The 19,822-nt window shown below is 46.2% G+C and overlaps 1 protein-coding gene across 4 annotated transcripts in view; it reads right to left on the bottom strand.

Annotated features, from left to right (window-relative positions):
- The window catches only part of lrrc31 (leucine rich repeat containing 31), a 113,148-nt gene that overhangs the window by 33,691 nt on the left and 59,635 nt on the right, over positions 1–19,822 (bottom strand). For 3 of the 4 annotated variants that reach the window (XM_080186153.1, XM_080186152.1, XM_080186155.1), the window contains exon 7: positions 5,448–5,615. The exons of the other annotated variant lie outside the window; for it this stretch is intronic. In XM_080186153.1, coding sequence (XP_080042279.1) covers positions 5,448–5,615 — 168 coding nt within the window. The remainder of the gene's footprint in view (positions 1–5,447; positions 5,616–19,822) is intronic. 4 annotated transcript variants of the gene reach the window in all.

The following is a 19,822-nucleotide window of genomic DNA, read 5'->3' as shown; positions in this document are numbered from 1 at the left end:
TTCTAAACTCCAACGAGTACAGACCCAGTCTATTTAGTCTCTCTTCATAGGCTAACCCCCTCATCTCTGGATTATAGCTCGTAATTCTACAACTAACAACCAGTGGCGATAACTTCTTATGCATTTTTGAAATTCAAGTAACCAGCCGTTTTTAAAAAAATTTTCATGGGATGTCGGTCTCATTAGCAGAGCAGCATTTATTACCCAACTGGAGGCAATGAGCTGCCACCTTCAAGCACTGCAGTCCAATTAACTAGCATTAAACTAGCATTAAAGTGGCAGTGCAATAAAAACAAATGTTAAAGGAGCTTATTCAGTTAAAATTACATAACCGGGGCTAATAATGAACTCCAGTCATTGTGATAACCACCGATTGTGCAAGTTCTCAGGTATGCCAGTGAATACCACATGCAGAAGGCCATTCAGCCCATCGAGTCTGCACCAACAATCCTACCCAAACCCTAAACCTATAACTCTAACTAGTCCCCCTGACACTAAGGGGCAATTTAGCATGGCCAATCCAATTCACCTGCACATCTTTGGACTGTGGGAGGAAACCCACATGGACACGGGGAGGATGTGCAAACTCCACACAGACAGTGACCCAAGCCTGGAATTGAATCCGGATCCCTGGTGCTGCAAGGCAGCAGTGCTAACCCACTGTGCACGAGGAGACTCAGGCCCTGTTGCATATTCTCCCACTCTCTATCTACAGCTGTTCAGATAATAATCTGCCTTCCTGTTCTTGCTGCTGAAGTGGATAACCTCACATTTATCCACATTATGCTGCATCTGCCATGCAGATACCTACACACTTAGCCTGTCCAAATCACACTGAAGCATCTCTGCATCCTCCTCACAGTTCACCCTCCCACACAACTTTGCATCATCTGCAAATTTGGAGATATTACATTTAGTTCCCTCACCCAAATCATTAATATAGATAGTGAATAGCTGGGGTCTCAGCACCAATCCCTGTGGCACTCCACGAGTTACTGCCTGCCATTTGGAAAAATGGCCATTTATTCCTACTCTTTGTTTCCTGTCTGCCAACCAGTTTTTATCCATCAAAGCACCATTCGCAGGAACAGCTTTCCCAGTGAATTGTAAATGGTGGAATAAGCCAAGTTTCAAAAGGACACAGGAAAGTTGTTTCCACTCCTGGATAGGAAAACTTTGCCAGAAGGGCAGCACGGTGGTTAGCACTGCTGCCTCAGAGCACCAGGGACCCAGCTTGGGTCACTGTCCATGCGGACATTCTCTCCATGTCTGTGTGGGTTTTCTTCGGAGGCTCCAGTTTTCTCCCAGTCTGAAAGATGTGCTGGTTAAGTGCATTGGCCTTGCAGAATTCTCCCTCAATGTACCCAAACAGGCACGGGAATGTGGCCACTAGGGGATTTTCACAGAAACTTCACTGTAGTGTTAATGTAAGCCCACTTGTGACTTATAAATAAATTGTAAACTTCATCGTTTGACACTTTAGAACATAGAACACTACAGCACAAACAGGCCCTTCGGCCCACAAGTTGTGCCGATCACATCTATACCTACCAAGCCATAGAACTATCTGCAACTCCCAATCCCATTAAATCCCATATACTCATCCAGAAGTCTTTTAAAAGACCCCAGCGAGTTCGCCTCTACCATCACCGAAGGCAGCCGATTCCATTCACTCACCACCCTCTGAGTGAAAAACTTACCCCTAACATCTCCTCTGTACCTGCTCCCCAGCACCTTAAACCTGTGTCCTCTCGTAGCAACCATTTCAGCCCTGGGAAACAGCCTCCGAGAATCCACCCTATCTATTCCTCTCAACATTTTATAAACCTCTATCAGGTCGCCTCTCAACCTTCGTCTCTCCAGGGAGAAGAGTCCCAGCTCCCTCAACCTATCTTCATAAGGCATGCCTCCCAATCCAGGCAACATCCTTGTAAATCTCCTCTGCACCCTTTCAATAGCTTCTACATCCTTCCCGTAGTGAGGACACTACTGCTTTGATGGCATGTTTCAGGGACTGTACTAACCTCTCCATCAATCTGTTAGCGGATGGAGAATATGGGATAGTCCTATCGTGTTATATACACCGTTGTTCTTCAAGTAATCTACAAATTCCCAGGGTGTGAATTGTGTCCTATTATCGCTGATTTGTTGTTTGAGCCGTCCAAATCTCAAACAACTCAACTCCTCGATGGATTGGATCATCCTGACTTTGGACCATCTTGAAAGCTCATCCATAGGATGAGAAACACGTTGCCTTCACTGGGTCTCGCTAAGTCAAGTGTGAGGTTATCCACTTTGGTAGGGATAATAGTAGGAGGGACTACTATTTAAAGGGCGAAAAGCTGCAGCATGCTACGGTGCAGAGGGACCTGGGGGTCCTTATGCACGAGTCGCAAAAACCCAGTCTGCAGGTGCAGCAGGTGATCAGGAAGGCGAATGGGATGCTGGCCTTCATAGCGAGGGGGATTGAATATAAAAGTAGGGAGGTCTTGCTGCAGCTGTACAGGGTACTGGTGAGGCTGCAGCTGGAGTACTGTGTGCAGTTTTGGTCGCCGCACTTGCGCAAGGATATTTTGGCCTTGGAGGGAGTGCAGAGGAGTTCACTAGGCTGATACCAGAGATGAGGGGGTTGAACTATGAGGAGAGATTGAATAGACTGGGCTCGTACTCGTTGGAGTTTAGAAGGATGAGGGGGGATCTTAAAGAGACGTATAAGATGTTGAAAGGGATGGATAGGGTAGAGGTAGAGAGATTCTTCCCGCTCAGAAAGGATAGCAGGACTTGAGGGCACAGCTTCAAGATAAGGGGGGCGGGGGCAGTTTAGAACGGAGTTGAGGAGGAACTTCTTCACTCAAAGGGTGGTGAATCTCTGGAATTCTCTGCCCGTTGAAGTGGTGGAGGCTACCTCGCTGAATATATTTAAGACGCGGGTAGATAGGTTTTTGGTAGGCAAGGGGAGAAAGTGGGAAAGTGGAACTGAGCCAGTTCTGATCAGCCATGATCTTATTGAATGACGGGGCAGGCTTGAGGGGCTAGATGGCCTACTCCTGCTCCTATTCCTTATGTTTTTATGTAAGTCAGTGTGTCCTCTGCCAGAGTCAGAATCATAGAAAAACTACACCACAAACAGGCCCTTCAGCCCTCAAGTTGCACCAATCTTATCTCTACCTATTAGGCCTATCTATAACCCTCAATCCTATTAAGTCCCATGCACTCATCCAGAAGTCTCTTAAAAGACCCTAACAAATTTGCCTCCACCACCACCGATGGCAGCTGATTCCACTCACCCACCACCCTCTGAGTGAAAAACTTACTCCTGACATTTCCTCTGTACCTACTCCCCAGCACCTTAAACCTGTGTCCTCTTGCGGTTGTTTTGGTCACTCTCACGGTGAAATGTTTGTAGGGGTTGCGTATTCTAGCGCAGGACCCACTTTTTCTCATTTGTGGGTCAAGTCCCAGCCACCAAACATCACTTTGTGCGACTTCTATCTGACCTTTGTGCAGTTGATCCAGGATTTGGCTTTGTAAGCACAGAATCGTGGAATCCCTACAGTGCAGAAGGAAGCCACTTGGCCCATCATGTTTGCACCAACTCTGACAGAGCATCTTGCCCAGGGCCTTATCTCTGTAACCCCATATATCTACTTGTGGGACATGCGCATTACTGGCTAGTGAACATTTGTTGCCAATCCATAGGTGCCCTGGAATTGAGTGACTCGCTCGGGCATTTCAGAGAACAGCTGAGAGGCAATCGCATTGCTGTGGCTTTGGAGTCACATGTAGGTCAGACTGTGTAAGGACAGCAGATTTCCTTCCCTAAAGGACATTAGTGAACCAGATGAGTTTTTAAAATTGACAATGGTCATAAGTAGATTCTTAATTCCAGATTTTTTTTTATTGAACTCAATTTCCACCATGTGCCGTGGCAGGATTCGAATCCAGGTCCCCAGAACATTAGCTGAGTTTCTCGATTAATTGTCTAGTGTTAATACCATAGGCCATCACCTCACTTGGTCTGAATTCAGAAATCTTCTTTTGTCTGTCCAGTGATATTCCTCTTAAAACCATGTCCATAATCTGTCCTATTACCAGATCATTCCTCATGTGCCTTTACACTTGAGGTGACATTACTGGAACATTCTCTTCCTGGGAGAAACCCAATATGACGATGTAGCTGTCTTGTGATTTCGTTTTATCCTTAAGTAGCAATCTCGATAAGATGTCTGTGTTGTCATGCTGTTCTGATCTCCAATACTTGGTTTATGATCACGTGCTGATAATAGCAATGCCCATCTTCCAGTTAACGATGGAATTCCCAGTATGGACCAAAAATGGTTCTCGATGACCTGTTAACCAGGTCATTAATGGTTCTCAATGACTTGTGCTTGGTCAATAAAGTAAATCTTCTGCCATTCAGGTATTGGTGAAATTGTTCACTGCCAAAGTTACCTCAAACACTTTGAGCTGTTCTATGCTTAATAGGGTTTAGTGTCGCAAACGCTATTGGTTGTCCTCCCCTGGTTGCCACCCCATTAGGGGATACTTCAGAGCTAGTTGAAGTTTTAATTCTGGATCAAAGTACCTCGGATTGCTGGAATACGTTTTTAGCTGCTTTGTACACACTTTCACACTCCTTCGTCCAATTTTATTATTGATTAGCACGCAGTAAAATAAGAAGTGGCTTTACTCATAAGACCATAAGACATAGGGGCAGAATTAGGCCATTCAGCCCATCGAGTTGCTTCGCCATTCAATCATGGCTGATATTTTTCTCATTCCCATTTAATCACATTGCAGGGTTTGGGGTGAACTTTTCGTAATAATCAATTAGCCCTAAAAATGGCAACCTTGACACGATCTGTGTCTTGGCATATCGAGGATCACTGTAATTTGCTTAGGGTCTTTACAGAGACCATCCTTGTCGACTACGTGACTGAGGTAACTAAAGGATGACTTATTCCCACTTGTGCCACGGTGATCATCTTCAACGAGAGATCTTCAACCAGAAGATCTCGCTAACTGTTCAGCCTCCCTTCCAATCCTGTTCGCTATAAATTCTGCTGTCTCCACCTGTTGAGGGTCCACATTTCTCTTAGCTAATATTTTCATTTTCACATATCTAAAGAAGCTGAAATTGTCCATCTTTCCTCGCTAGCTTGCAGTCATACTCACTTTTCCCTTTCTCTATCAGTTTCTGGGTCCTCTTACGCTGAATTCTAAATTACTCCCAATCCTCAGGCTTATAAATTTGCCAGAAAAAGTATAAGTCACTTCATTTGATTTAATTACAGTTGATTTACTTTTCTTTGTGTTTGTATTGTGGATAAATATAAGTAATATATATCCTAGACCTTGACCTATTTCTTTAAATACTAGCCTGCTTACTATCAAATCATTTTATTTTCTCAATCCACTATGGCCACGTGCCACTGAAGAGTAATTACCTAAATCAGAGAAATTGTCCTTCGTCAAGCCACAGAGGTGCAATTTTAACACTTGCAGATGAGGTACATGCTTTAACTCCTGAAATAAGATTCCCAGGCCACTTCCCACATCTTTATTCATGGAGAGATCCAGAACTTCCAGCCCTGTTGCTGATGACAACACCTTTCCTTTAGAAGGGAAAACAAAATAAGTTCTGACACAAGGAGACATAGTCACATTGTTAATATCTGTAATCACCAGTTCAACCAATCGACAACGGGGGGTGAAGTTTGGAACCAAAGTCTCCAGCAGTTGCTCTGCAATCTCACGGCACAGAGTTGAAGGAAGGACAACTGACAACTCAACATTCCAGGATATAGAACGTTCAGGTGAAACATAGCAGGAGAATCACAAAATCCCGACAGTGTAGCAGACGGCCATTCAGCCCATCGAGCCTGCACCGACTACAACCCCATCCAGGCCCTAGCTCACAACCCCATGCATTTACCCTTCTAATCCCCCTGACAGTTTTGTGAAGGGTAGGTCGTGCCTCACAAACCTTAGTTTTTTGAGAAGGTGACCAAAGAGATGGATAAGGCGAAAACAGTTGACGTGGTGTATATGGATTTTAGCAAAGTGTTTGATAAGGTTCCCCGTGGTAGGCTATTGCAGAAAATGCAGATGCATGGGATTGAGGGTGATTTAGCAGTTTGGATCAGGAATTGGCTAGCTGATAGAAGACAGAGGGTGGTGGTCGATGGGAAATATTCAACCTGGAGTTCAGTTACAAGGGGTGTACCTCAAGGATCTGTTTTGGGGCCACTGCTGTTTGTCATTTTTATAAATGACCTAGATGAGGGTATAGAAGGATGGGTTAATAAATTTGTTGATGACACCAAAGTCGGAGGAGTTGTAGACAGTGAGGATGGATGTTACAGTTTGCAGAGGGACATAGATAAGCTGCAGAGCTGGGCTGAGAGGTGACAGATGGAGTTTAATGCAGAAAAGTGTGAGGTGATTCACTTTGGTAAGAGTAACAGGAGCACAGAATATAGGGCTAATGGAAGGACTCTTGATAGTGTCGACAAGCAGAGAGATCTCGGGGTGCATGTGCATAGATCCCTGAAAGTTGGCACCCAGGTTGATAAGGTTGTTAAGAAGGCGTACGGTGTGTTAGCTTTTATTGGTAGAGGGACTGAATTTCAGAGCTGTGAGATCATGTTGCAACTGTACAAAACTCTGGTGCGGCCGCACTTGGAGTATTGGGTACAGTTCTGGTCGCTGCATTATAAGAAAGATGTGGAGGCATCGGAAAGGGTGCAGAGGAGGTTTACCAGGATGTTGCCTGGTATGGTGGGAAGGTCTTATGAGGAAAGGCTGAGGGACTTGAGGTTATTTTCATTGGAGAGAAGAAGGTTATGAGGTGACCTAATTGAGACATACAAGATGACCAAAGGATTGGATAGAGTGGACAGTGAGAGCCTTTTTCCTTGGATGGTGATGGCTAACATGAGGGGACGTAGCTTTAAATTAAGGGGTGGTAGTTATAGGACGGATGTCAGAGGTAGGTTCTTTACTCAGAGGGTAGTAAGGGCGTGGAATGCCCTGCCTGCAGCAGTAGTGGACTCACCAACTTTAAGGGCATTCAAATGGTCAGTGGATAGGCATATGGATAACATTGGAATAGTTTAGGTTAGAGGGTCATTAGATTGGTTCCACTGGTCAGCGCAACATCGAGGGCCGAAGGGCCTGTACTGCGCTGTAATGTTCTGTGTTCTATGACCTTAGGGCTAATTGAGCATGGTTAATCAATCAAACCCTCACATCTTTGGACTATGGAAGGAAACTGGAGCGCCTGGAGGAAACCCACACAAACATAGGAGAACATGCAAACTCCACACAGGCAATGGCCTGAGGCCGGAATTGAACCCAGGTCCCTGGAGCTGGAGGCAGAAGTGCTAACCACTGTGCTGGAGGTAAGAGAGGAGGAGGCATTGCAGTATTAGTTAAGGAGTAGTGCATTTTGGAAGGTCTAATACAGATAGGAAATATAAAGTAAATGGCAGAACCCTTAAGAGTATTGATAGGCAGAGGGATCTGGGTGTACAGGTACACAGGTCACTGAAAGTGGCAATGCAGGTGGAGAAGGTAGTCAAGAAGGCATATGGCATAGAACATAGAACATTATAGCGCAGAACAGGCCCTTCAGCCCACGATGTTGCGCCGACCAGTTAAAAAAAAAAATGACCCACTAATCTAAACCAATCCCTTTTCGTCCATAAACCTATCCACGGATCTCTTAAACGCCCCCAAACTAGGCGCATTTACAACTGCAGCAGGCAGGGCATTCCAATCCCTCACCACCCTCTGGGTAAAGAACCTACCCCTGACATCCGTCCTATAACTACCCCCCCTTAATTTAAAGCCATGCCCCCTCGTGCTAGCTTTCTCCATCCGAGGAAAAAGGCGATCACTATCCACCCTATCTAAACCTCTAATCATCTTATATGTTTCAATAAGATCCCCTCTTAGCCGCCTTCTTTCTAGCGAAAACAACCCCAAATCCCTCAGCCTCTCCTCATAGGACCTCCCCTCCATACCAGGCAACATCCTGGTAAACCTCCTCTGCACCCTCTCCAAAGCCTCCACATCCTTCCTGTAATGTGGGGACCAGAACTGCACACAGTACTCCAAGTGCGGCCACACCAGAGTTGTGTACAGTTGCAACATGACGCTGCGACTCCGAAATTCAATCCCCCTACCAATAAACGCCAAGACACCGTATGCCTTCTTAACAACCTTATCTACTTGATTCCCAACTTTCAGGGATCTATGTACACATACACCTAGATCCCTCTGTTCATCCACACTATTCAGAGTCCTCCCGTTAGCCCTATACTCTACACATCTGTTATTCCTACCAAAGTGAATCACCAAATATCTATTACGAGAGAGGAAGTGCTAGGGCTTTTAGGTAGCGTAAGGACGGATAAAGCTCCGGGGCCTGATGGTATTTATCCCAGGCTGCTTAGGGAGGTGAAAGATGAAATTGCTGGGCCTCTGGCGCAAATCTTTGTCTCTTCTTTGGACACAGGTGAGGTCCCAGAAGACTGGAGGGTGGCAAATGTGGTACCGCTGTTCAAAAAAGGTAGTAGGGATAATCCTGGAAATTATAGGCCCGTGAGTTTGACATCGGTGGTAGGGAAATTAATGGAAAAAGTACTTAGGGGTAGGATGTATGAGCATTTGGAGCGTTGCGGTCTGATTGGGGATACGCAACATGGCTTTGTTAGAGGGAGGTCTTGCCTTACGAATCTGGTGGAATTCTTTGAGGAGGTGACAAAAACGGTTGACGACGGGAGAGCCGTTGATGTCATCTATATGGATTTCAGTAAGGCGTTTGACAAAGTCCCTCATGGTAGGCTGGTAGAAAAGGTTAAGGTGCATGGGATACAAGGGCAGGTACCTAAGTGGATTGAGAACTGGCTGGGTAATAGGAGACAGAGGGTAGTTGTGGAGGGGACCTTGTCGGGCTGGACGCCAGTGACCAGTGGTGTGCCGCAGGGCTCAGTACTGGGACCTCTCCTCTTTGTAGTCTACATAAATGACTGGGAAGAGAGCGTAGGTGGTGTGATCAGCAAGTTTGCTGATGACACCAAGATGGCAGGGTTGGCGGGTACCGAAGTGGATTGTGAGGTGATACAACAGGATATAGATAGGTTGGTGCATTGGGCAGATAGGTGGCAGATGGAATTTAATCCTGACAAATGCGAGGTGATGCATTTTGGAAGGAATAATGTAGAGAGGAGCTATGTGATTAAAGGTAGACAAATTAGGAGTATAGAAACACAGAGGGACCTGGGAGTGCAGGTTCACAAATCCATGAAGGTTGCGACACAAGTGGAGAATGTTGTCAGGAAGGCTTATGGAATGCTAGCCTTTATAGGAAGGGGTATAGAGTTTAAAAGCTGCCATCTAATGCTTCAGTTGTATAGAATGTTAGTTAGACCACATTTGGAGTACTGCGTCCAGTTCTGGTCACCTTACTACCAGAAGGACGTGGAGTCTCTGGAAAAGGTGCAGAGATTTACCAGTATGTTGCCTGGCATAGAGGGGCTGGGTTACGAGGAAAGGTTGGAGAAACTGGGACTGTTCTCCTTGGAAAGACGGAGATTGAGGGGGGACATGATAGAGGTATATAAGATACTGAAGGGAATAGACAGAGTCAATAGTGAGAGACTGCTCCCTAGACTGGTTACAAATACAAGAGGACATGATTTAAGGGTGAGGGGGGAGAGGTATAATTTGAATATGAGAGGAAGGTTCTTTAAGCAGAGAGTTGTGGGGGTATGGAACGCGCTACCGAGTAGAGTGGTGGAGGCAGGAACGTTGGACTCGTTTAAGGTTCAGTTAGACAGACACATGAGTGAAACGAGGATGGAGGGTTATAGTAGGGGCTATTAAATAAGGTCAGAACCTCGGGAGACACCGGAAAGGCAGGCTTGTAAGTTAACGTTTTTGTCTTTTTATTCCGCAGGTGGAGGTCCACCTTGTTGTCAAACGAGGGGCATGCACACGGTGGGTCGTGCGTGGGCTGCTCTTGGAGGTTCCGGGAGTGGCCTAGTACTTCGTGTCGGTGTGTGTGCTTGATCCTGGACCGGTAGACGGGCGCCGCAACAGCTCAGTGACTAGCACTGCCAGCTGTGCTGATACATGGATTTGGGCCTGTGTCTGTGGGAGTTTGTGCATTCTCCCTGTGGTTGCGTGGGTTTCCTCCGGGCGCTCCGGTTTCCTCCCACACCCCAAAGATGTGCTCTTAGGCTGATTGGTTTTACCAAATTGACACTATTCTCCCCTGAATCTGGTTAAGTCAGGGGTTCTATTTGTAGACACGCAGGGTAGAATAGGTGTAGGGTGATGCAGCGGGGCGGGCTTGTTGGGCCGAAGGGCCTGTTTCCCGTGCTGGGTTGTTCTTTGTACCTCACACTTCTCCGCATTAAACTCCATCCGCCACCTCGCGGCCCAGCTCTGCAACCTGTCTAAGTCTCCCTGCAAACTATGACACCCTTCCTCACTATCTACCACACCTCCGACTTTGGTGTCATCAGCAAATTTACTAATCCACCCAACTATACCCTCATCCAGATCATTAATAAAAATTACAAACAGCAGTGGCCCCAAAACAGATCCCTGAGGCACACCACTCGTAACCGAACTCCATGACGAATATTTACCATCAACCACCACCCTCTGTCTCCTATCTGCTAGCCAATTCCTGATCCAATTTCCTAGATTACCCTCAATCCCATACATCTGCATTTTCTGCAGAAGCCGACCATGGTGAACCTTATCAAACGCCTTACTAAAATCCATATACACCACGTCAACTGCCTTACCCCCATCCACCTCTTTGGTCACCTTCTCAAAAAACTCAATAAGGTTAGTAAGGCACGACCTACCCGCTACAAAACCATGCTGACTATTTCTAATCAATTCATTACACTCCAAATAACTATAAATCCTATCCCTAATAATTTTTTCTAAAACCTTGCCCACAACATAAGTAAGACTCACCGGTCTATAATTCCCGGGGAAGTCTCTGTTCCCCTTCTTAAACAATGGGACAACATTCGCTAACCTCCAATCTTCCAGTACTATACCAGAGACCAACGACGACCTGAAGATCAGAGCCAGAGGCTCTGCATTCACCTCTCTTGCCTCCCAGAGAATCCTAGGGTAAATCCCATCCGGACCAAGGGACTTATCTATTTTCAAACCCTCAAGAATATCCAGCACATCCCCCGTATCAACTGCAATACTGTCTAGTTTACAGCCCTGCAACCCAGTGTCCTCCTCAGCTATATTTATGTCCCCCTGCGTGAACACCGACGAGAAATATTGGTTCAATGCCTCACCAATCTCTTCCGGTTCCACACACAATGTCCCTCTACTGTCTGTAACTGGCCCTAATCTTGCCCTGACCAACCTTCTGTTCTTGACATACCTATAGAACGCCTTAGGATTCTCCTTAATCCTATCAGCCAAAGTCTTCTCATGTCCTCTTTTAGCCCTTCTTAACTCACTCTTCAACTCCCTCCTAGCCAATCTAAAGCTTTCTAATGCACTACCTGAGCCCTCAAGCCTCATCCGAACATAAGCCTCCTTTTTCTTTTTAACCAACGAATCAACTTTTTTAGTGCACCACGGTTCCCTAGCCCTACCAAATCCTCCTTGCCTGACAGGGACATACCTATCACAGACCCGCAGTAGCTGCTCCTTGAAAAAACTCCACATCTCGGACGTTCCCAGTCCCTGTAGTCTCCTAGTCCAACCTATGCTTCCTAATTCTCTCCTAATAGCCTCATAATTACCCTTCCCCCAGCTAAAACTACTGACCCAAGGTTCATGCCTATCCCTTTACATCACTAAGGTGAACGTAACTGAATTGTGGTCACTATCACCAAAATGCACACCAACTTCCAAGTCTAGCACCTGGTCTGGCTCATTTCCCAGCACCAAATCCAATATAGCCTCACCTCTAGTTGGCCTATCTACATACTGAGTCAAAAAACCTTCATAGAACATAGAACATAGAACACTACAGCACAAACAGGCCCTTTGGCCCACAAGTTGCGCCGATCACATCAACACCTATCTATAACCCCCAATCCCATAAAACCCCGTATACTCATCCAGAAGTCTTTTAAAAGACCCCAGCGAGTTCGCCTCCACCACCACTGATGGCAGCCGATTCCATTCACTCACCACCCTCTGAGTGAAAAACTTACCCCTAACATCACTTCTGTACTTTCCTCCCCGCACCTTAAATCTGTGTCCCCTCGTAGCGACCATTTCAACCCGGGGAAATAGCCTCTGAGAATCCACCCTATCTATTCCTCTCAACATTTTATAAACTTCTATCAGGTCGCCTCTCAACCTTCGTCTCTCCAGGGAAACGAGTCCCAGCTCCCTCAACCTATCTTCATAAGGCATGCCTCCCAGTCTAGGCAACATCCTTGTAAATCTCCTCTGTACCCTTTCAATAGCTCCTATAGTGAGGCAACCAGAACTGCGCACAGTACTCCAAATGAGGCCTGACAAGGGTCTTATAAAGTTGCACGCTTTGCACAAAAACTGACCCCTCTAACGAGCTAGAGCTATAGCAATTCCAATCAATATTAGTAAAGTTAAAGTCCCCCATAACAATTACCCTATTACTTTCACTCCTAACCAGGATCGTCTCCGCAATCCTTTCCTCAACCTCTCTAGAACTTTTAGGAGGTCTATAAAAGACTCCCAACAGGGTGACCTCTCCTCTCCTATTTCTAATCTCAGCCCCATACTACCTCAACAGACAAGTCCTCATCAAACTTCCTCTCTGACACTGTGATACAATCCTTGACCAATAATGCTACCCCTCCCCCCCTTCTACCTCCTTCTCTGCTCCGACTGAAGCATTTGAACCCCGGAACCTGCAACAACCATTCCTGACCCTGCTCTATCCATGTCTCTGAAATGGCCACAACATCGAAGTCCCAGGTACTGATCCATGCTGCAAGTTCATCCACTTTATTGCGAATACTCCTCGCATTAAAGTATACGCATTTCAAACCCTGCTCCGCCCCACCCCCATGATGCCGTGCATTGCAGTCCCCATCTATGCCCCCCTCACTTTCACCCCCGCTACTCAGGATCCCACCACCCCCTCTGAATCAGTTTAAACCTCCCTGCATAGCCTTTGCAAATTTACCCCCCAGGATATTGGTTCCCCTCTGATTCAGGTGTAGCCCATCCCTCTTATAGAGGTCCCACCTTCCCCAGAATGAGCCCCAATTGCTCAAGTACCTGAACCCCTCCCTCCTGCACCATCCCCTCAGCCACGAGTTCAAACTTTCCCTCTCTATTCCTCTCTAAACTATCTCGTGGCACAGGCAAGAGTCCGGAGATAACCACTCTCTCTGACTTGGCCTTTAGTTTCCACCCCAACTCCATAAATCTCTGCTTAATATCCCCTTCCCTTAACCTCCCTATGTCATGCGTCCCCACATGAACTATAACTTGGGGTTGATCTCCCTCTCCCCTAAGAGTCCTGAATACCCTTTCCGATACATCCCAGACCCCAGCCCCTGGTAGGCAACACACCAGCCCTGAGTCCCTACCATTACTTCCGACTCTCCTATCCATCCCCTTAACTGTGGAGTCCCCAATCACGAGGCCCAATCTTTTACATCCCCTAACCACCTGAGCTTTTACAATAGGCTCACCCCCAGAGACCTGCTCCCTTTGGCTATCGCCAGTTGATTCCTCCTCATCTGTAGCCTCCAGGACCGAAAACCTATTTTGGAGGGGAACAGCCTCAGGGGATTGTCCCCCAACTTGCTTCTTTCCCCTCCTCCTGGCAGTGACCCAAGACTCATTTCTAGGAGTGACTATCTCCTTATAACTCCTATCGATGACCTCCTCCGCAATTATGCGGAGTTCCTCTAATTCCACCTCCAGCTCCTTTACACGCTCCTCCAGAAGCTGCAATCTAACACACTTCCTACAAGTAAAATCACCTGAAACACTACCAGAGTCCCTCACCACATACATCCCACATGAGATGCAGCTTACTGCCTGAACTGCCATCCCTGAAACAATTACCAGCAGAAAAATAAAAATATTAAAAAAAAACTTCCCCCACACTTATAATTAGGTTAGAGGAGGTGGGAGGGTGGGATTCTCTACCAGTGTAGAGAATCGGGTATCCTCTCTGCGCTAATTTATAGGGTTAGGGGCCCCGAGAAAAAAAAACTACAACTACCGGTAAGCGTCCTAGTGACGACTTCCGGTTTCTAACTAATTTAAAAAAAAACCGCCGAAACTCACGACTTAAAAACTAGAAATAAAAAGTTAAACAATATAAACAGAAAAATGTACCTTTTTTGCTGCCTCCTCACACGCCCAAAAATCACTGCCTCTCGCTACTGCTCCTCAGGAACAATGAGGAGCAACATCCTGGTAAACCTCCTCTGCACCCTCTCCAAAGCCTCCACATCCTTCCTATAATGTGGGGACCAGAACTGCACACAATACTCCAAGTGCGGCCGCACCAGAGTTGTGTACAGTTGCAACATGACGCTGCGACTCCTAAATTCAATCCCTCTACCAATAAACGCCAAGACACCGTATGCCTTCTTAACAACCTTATCTACTTGATTCCCTACTTTCAGGGATCTATGTACACATACACCTAGATCCCTCTGTTCATCCACGCTATTCAGAGTCCTCCCGTTAGCCCTATACTCGACATATCTGTTATTCCTACCAAAGTGAATTACCTCACACTTCTCCGCATTAAACTCCATCCGCCACCTCTCGGCCCAGCTCTGCAACCTGTCTAAGTCTCCCTGCAAACTATGACACCCTTCCTCACAATCTACCACACCTCCGACTTTGGTGCAGTGCATTCCACACCCTAACCACTCTGAGTGAAGAATCTACCTCGGACATCCCTCCTATATCTCCCACCATGAACCTTATAGTTATGCCCCCTAGTAACAGCTACATCCACCTGAGGAAATAGTCTCTGAATGTCCACTCTATCTATCCCCCTCATCATCTTATAAACCTCTATTAAGTCGCCTCTCATCCTCCTCCGCTCCAATGAGAAAAGCCCCAGCTCCCTCAACCTTTCCTCATAAGACCTACTCTCCAAACCAGGCAGCATCCTGGTAAATCTCCTCTGCACTCTCTCCAATGCTTCCACATCCTTCTTATAGTGAGGTGACCAGAACTGCACACAATATTCCAAATGTGGTCTCACCAAGATCCTGTATAGTTGCAGCATAACCCCACGGCTCTTAAACTCAAAAAGATATTATTAAACTACAAAGAGTGCAGAAAAGATTCACTAGGATGCTACTGGGACTTGATGGATTGAGTCATAAGGAGAGACTGAATAGACTGGGACTTTTTCCTCTGGAGCGTAGGAGGCTGAAGGGTGACCTTAGAACATAGAACATAGAACACTACAGCACAAACAGGCCCTTCGTCCCACAAGTTGCGCCGATCACATCATCACCTACCAACCTACAGACCTATCTATAACCCTCAATCTCATTAAACCCCATATACTCATCCAGGAGTCTTTTAAAAGACCCCAGCGAGTTCGCCTCCACCACCACTGACGGCAGCCGATTCCATTCACTCACCACCCTCTGAGTGAAAAACTTACCCCAACATCACTTCTGAACTTCCCTCCTTGCACCTTAAATCTGTGTCCTCTCGTAGCGACCATTTCAACCCGGGGAAATAGCCTCTGAGAGTCCACCCTATCTATTCCTCTCAACATTTTGTAAACTTCTATCAGGTCGCCTCTCAACCTTCTTCTCTCCAGGGAAAAGAGTCCCAGCTCCCTCAACCTAACTTCATAAGGCATGCCTCCCAGTCCAGGCAACATCCTTGTAAATCTCCTCTGTACCCTTTCAATAGCTTCTACATCTTTCCTATAGTGAGGCGACCAGAACTGCGCACAATACTCTAAATGAGGCCTGACAAGGGTCTTATAAAGTTGCAGCATTACCTCCCGACTCCTAAACTCAATCCCTCGATTAATGAAGGCCAGTACACCATACGCCTTCTTGACCACCTCCTCCACCTGCGAGGCCGATTTAAGAGTCCTGTGGACCCGGACCCCAAGATCCTTCTGCTCTTCAACACTACTCAGACTTCTGCCCTTGATAGTGTACTCGTTCATCCCGTTGGTTCTGCCAAAATGGACGACTACACATTTATCCGCGTTGAAGTCCATCTGCCACTTCTCCGCCCAGTCCTGCATCCTATCTATGTCCTGCTGCAACTTTTGCCATCCTTCCAGATCATCCACAACACCACCGACCTTAGTGTCATCAGCGAACTTACTTACCCATCCCTCCACTTCCTCATCCAACCTTGTAGAGGTCTATAAAATAATGAAGGGCATAGACAAAATAGATAGTCAATATCTTTTCCCAAATGTAGGGGAGTCTAAAACTAGAGGGCATAGGTTTAAGGTGAGAGGGGAGAGATACAGAAGTCTCCAGAGGGGCAATTTTTTCACACAGACGATGATGTGTCTGGAACAAGCTGTCAGAGATAGTAGTAAAGGAAAACCCCAAGGCTTTTCACTCTTGTGTGAGAAATAAAAGAATGACCAGGGTGAGGTTAGGGCCAGTAAAGGATAGTAGTGGGAACTTGTGCATGGAGTCAGAAGAGACAGGAGTGGTGATGAATGAATACTTTTCTTCAGTGTTCACCGAGGAGAGGGGCCATGTTTTTGAGGATGAGTGTGTGATACAGGCTGATAAGATGGAGGAGGTAGATGTTCTGACGGAAGATGTATTAGCAATTTTGAAAAACCAGAGGGTTGATAAGTCCCCTGGGCCGGATGGGATACATCCTAGGGTACTTTGGAAGGCAAGGGATGAGATTGTGGAGCCTTTGGCTTTGATCTTTGGGTCCTCTCTGTCCATGGGGATTATAAAAAGTCTGACAACACCAGGTTTTAGTCCAACCGATTTATTTGATAGTAAACTCACTAGCTTTCGAGGGGTTTCCCTCTTCTTCAGGTGAATTCTTTGAGGTAACTAAGTGTGTAGACGAAAGTAGAGCAGTTGATGTCGTAGAGATGGATTTTAGTAAGGTGAATTCACCTGAAGAAGAGGGAAACCCCTCAAAAGCTAGTGAGTTTACCATCAAATAAATCGGTTGGACTAAAACTTGGTGTTGTCAGACTTTTTACTGTGTTTACCCCAATCCAACGCCGGCACATCCACATCATGGGGATTGTGCCAGAGGACTGGAGAGTGGCAAATGTTATTCCTCTCTTCAGTAAAGGAAATAGGAATGACCCTGGTAATTATTGGCCAGTTTGTCTTACTTCAGTGGTCGGTAAGTTAATGGAAAGGATCCTGAGAGACAGGATTTATGACCATTTGGAAAGATGCAGCTTAATCCGGGATAGTCAGCACGGTTTCATGAGGGGTAAGTCCTGCCTCACAAATTTGATTGAATTCTTTGAGGAGGTAACTAAGTGTGTAGATGAAGGTAGAGCAGTTGATGTCGTAGAGATGGATTTTAGTAAGGCGTTTGATAAAGTTCCCCATGGTAGGCTCATGAAGAAGATAAGGACGTGTGGGATAGAAGGAAATTTGGCCGATTGGATAAGTAACTGGCTGTCTCATAGAAGACAGAGGATGGAGGTGGATGGAAAATTTTTAGACTGGAGGCCAGTTACCAGCGGTGTACCACAGAGATCAGTGGATATTTTGGCCTTGGAGGGAGTGCAGAGGAGGTTTACTAGGCTGATACTGGAGTTGAGGGGGTTGAGCTATGAGGAGAGGCTGAACAAATTAGGCTTGTACTTGTTAGAGTTTAGAAGAATGAGGGGAGATCTCATTGAGACATATAAGATGATGAATGGGATGGATAGGATAGAGGTGGAGAGACTCTTCCCGCTCAGAAAGGACAGTAGGACTAGGGGGCACAGCCTCAAGATAAAGGGGGGAGCGGTTTAGAACGGAGTTGAGGAGGAACTTCTTCACTCAAAGGGTGGTGAATCTCTGGAATTCTCTGCCCATTGAGGTGGTGGAGGCTGCCTCGCTCAATATTTTTAAGACGCGGGTTGATGGGTTTTTGATAAGCGAGGGGATTAAGGGTTATGGGGAGAGGGCGGGAATGTGGAACTGAGCCACGACAGATCAGCCATGATCTTATTGAATGGCGGGGCAGGCTCGAAGGGCTAGATGGCCTACTCCTGCTCCTATTTCTTATGTTCTTACGTCCTCTGCTCTTTGTGATTTTTATCAATGACTTGGAAGAGGGGGCTGAAAGGTGGGTTAGTAAATTTGCTGATGACACCAAGATTGGTGGAGTAGTGGATGAGATGGAGGGCTCTTGTAGGCTGCAAAGAGACATTGATAGGATGCAGAACTGGGCTGAAAAGTTACAGATGGAGTTTAACCCTGATCAGTGCGAGGTGATTCATTTTGGTAGGACAAATTTGAATGCGGATTACAGGGTCAACGGCAGGGTTCTGAGGAACAGAGAGATCTTGGGGTTCATATCCTCAGATCTCTGAAGGTTGCCACTCAAGTGGATAAAGTCATAAAGGAGGCTAATAGCGTGTTATGAACCTGTATCCCTAGATCTCTTTGTCCTGTAACTCTCCCCAGTGCCCTACCATTAACTGAGTAAGTCCTGCCCTGGTTCAATCTACCTAAATGCATCTCCTCGCATTTGTCTAAATTAAACTCCATCTGCCATTTGTCAGCCCACTGGCCCAATTGATCAAGATCCCATTGCAATTGGAGATAACTTTCTTCACTGTCCACCATGCCACCAATCTTGGTGTCATCTACAAACTTACTAACCACGCCCCCTAAATTCTCATCCAAATCATTAATATAAATGACAAACAGTGGGCCCAGCACTGATCCCTGAGGCACACCGCGAGTCACAGGCCTCCAGTTTGAAAAATAACTCTCTATAACCACCCTCTGGCTTCTGGCAAGAAGCCAATTTTGTATACTCAGGTAGATTTAAATTCCTTGTATATTCAATTAATATTTTCTCCTGCAATAACCCCTCTGGACAGAAGACGGCAGTATCACAGTGATATCTGTATCCCTCAGAATATTAGGTTTCTCTTCCTGAAAGCGATCCTTTCCTCTCTCATTATAAAACAATCTCTTTAACCTGCCCTTCAGTGGTCAAGAACACATATTTCTACCTCTGGCTAATTTTGATTTTTCTGTATGAATTCACCAGGTATTTCTCTCACTTGGGACTCAAATTCCAAAACATTTTTATTAACCTAACTTTTCCAGTTCCTATCTCTGTGACCAGTCTCCCATTTAACTTCCAGCAATTCAAACTCCTGTTTGCAGCTATGTTGCAAAGATAACATTAACTTTTTCCCTTCACATCGACTTTCCACCTGGACAGCTTTAATAGGCCGTCTGCTTTTTTTTACTGGCATTTTTACTAAAGTTTTCTATATTCTCCAATTTCCTTGCTGACTCACGTACGTTTCACACAGACTGTGGGTTATCAGCGAAAGCAGCAGCTGTTCAGGCTGTTTATTGGTCTTTTATTCTCAACAGGTTGTGACAATTACTGGAATTTTCTTTCTAAATTCCTCCATGATGAGGATTTCATGTATTTCCAAATCCCCAGTTTCAGTGATGGGGATAACTGATCACCCCTGTCCCCCCGCCAAGGACACAAAATACAGCCCCAGGGAGGGGAACATGCCGTGTCACTACCCCCTGGCAGTGCCCCTCTTGGCATGGGGGGCAGAGCCAGGAGTGTGTCCTCTTGGGAGACGCATGGGGGGAGGTTCCCTTTATGTGGGGGGTGATGTTTGTTGGGGGGA

The sequence above is a fragment of the Carcharhinus amblyrhynchos genome, chromosome 3 (assembly GCF_965287045.1).
Source record: "Carcharhinus amblyrhynchos chromosome 3, sCarAmb.v2.hapA, whole genome shotgun sequence".
Classification (NCBI taxonomy): domain Eukaryota; kingdom Metazoa; phylum Chordata; class Chondrichthyes; order Carcharhiniformes; family Carcharhinidae; genus Carcharhinus; species Carcharhinus amblyrhynchos.
This window is presented reverse-complemented; position numbering and strand designations above follow the sequence as displayed.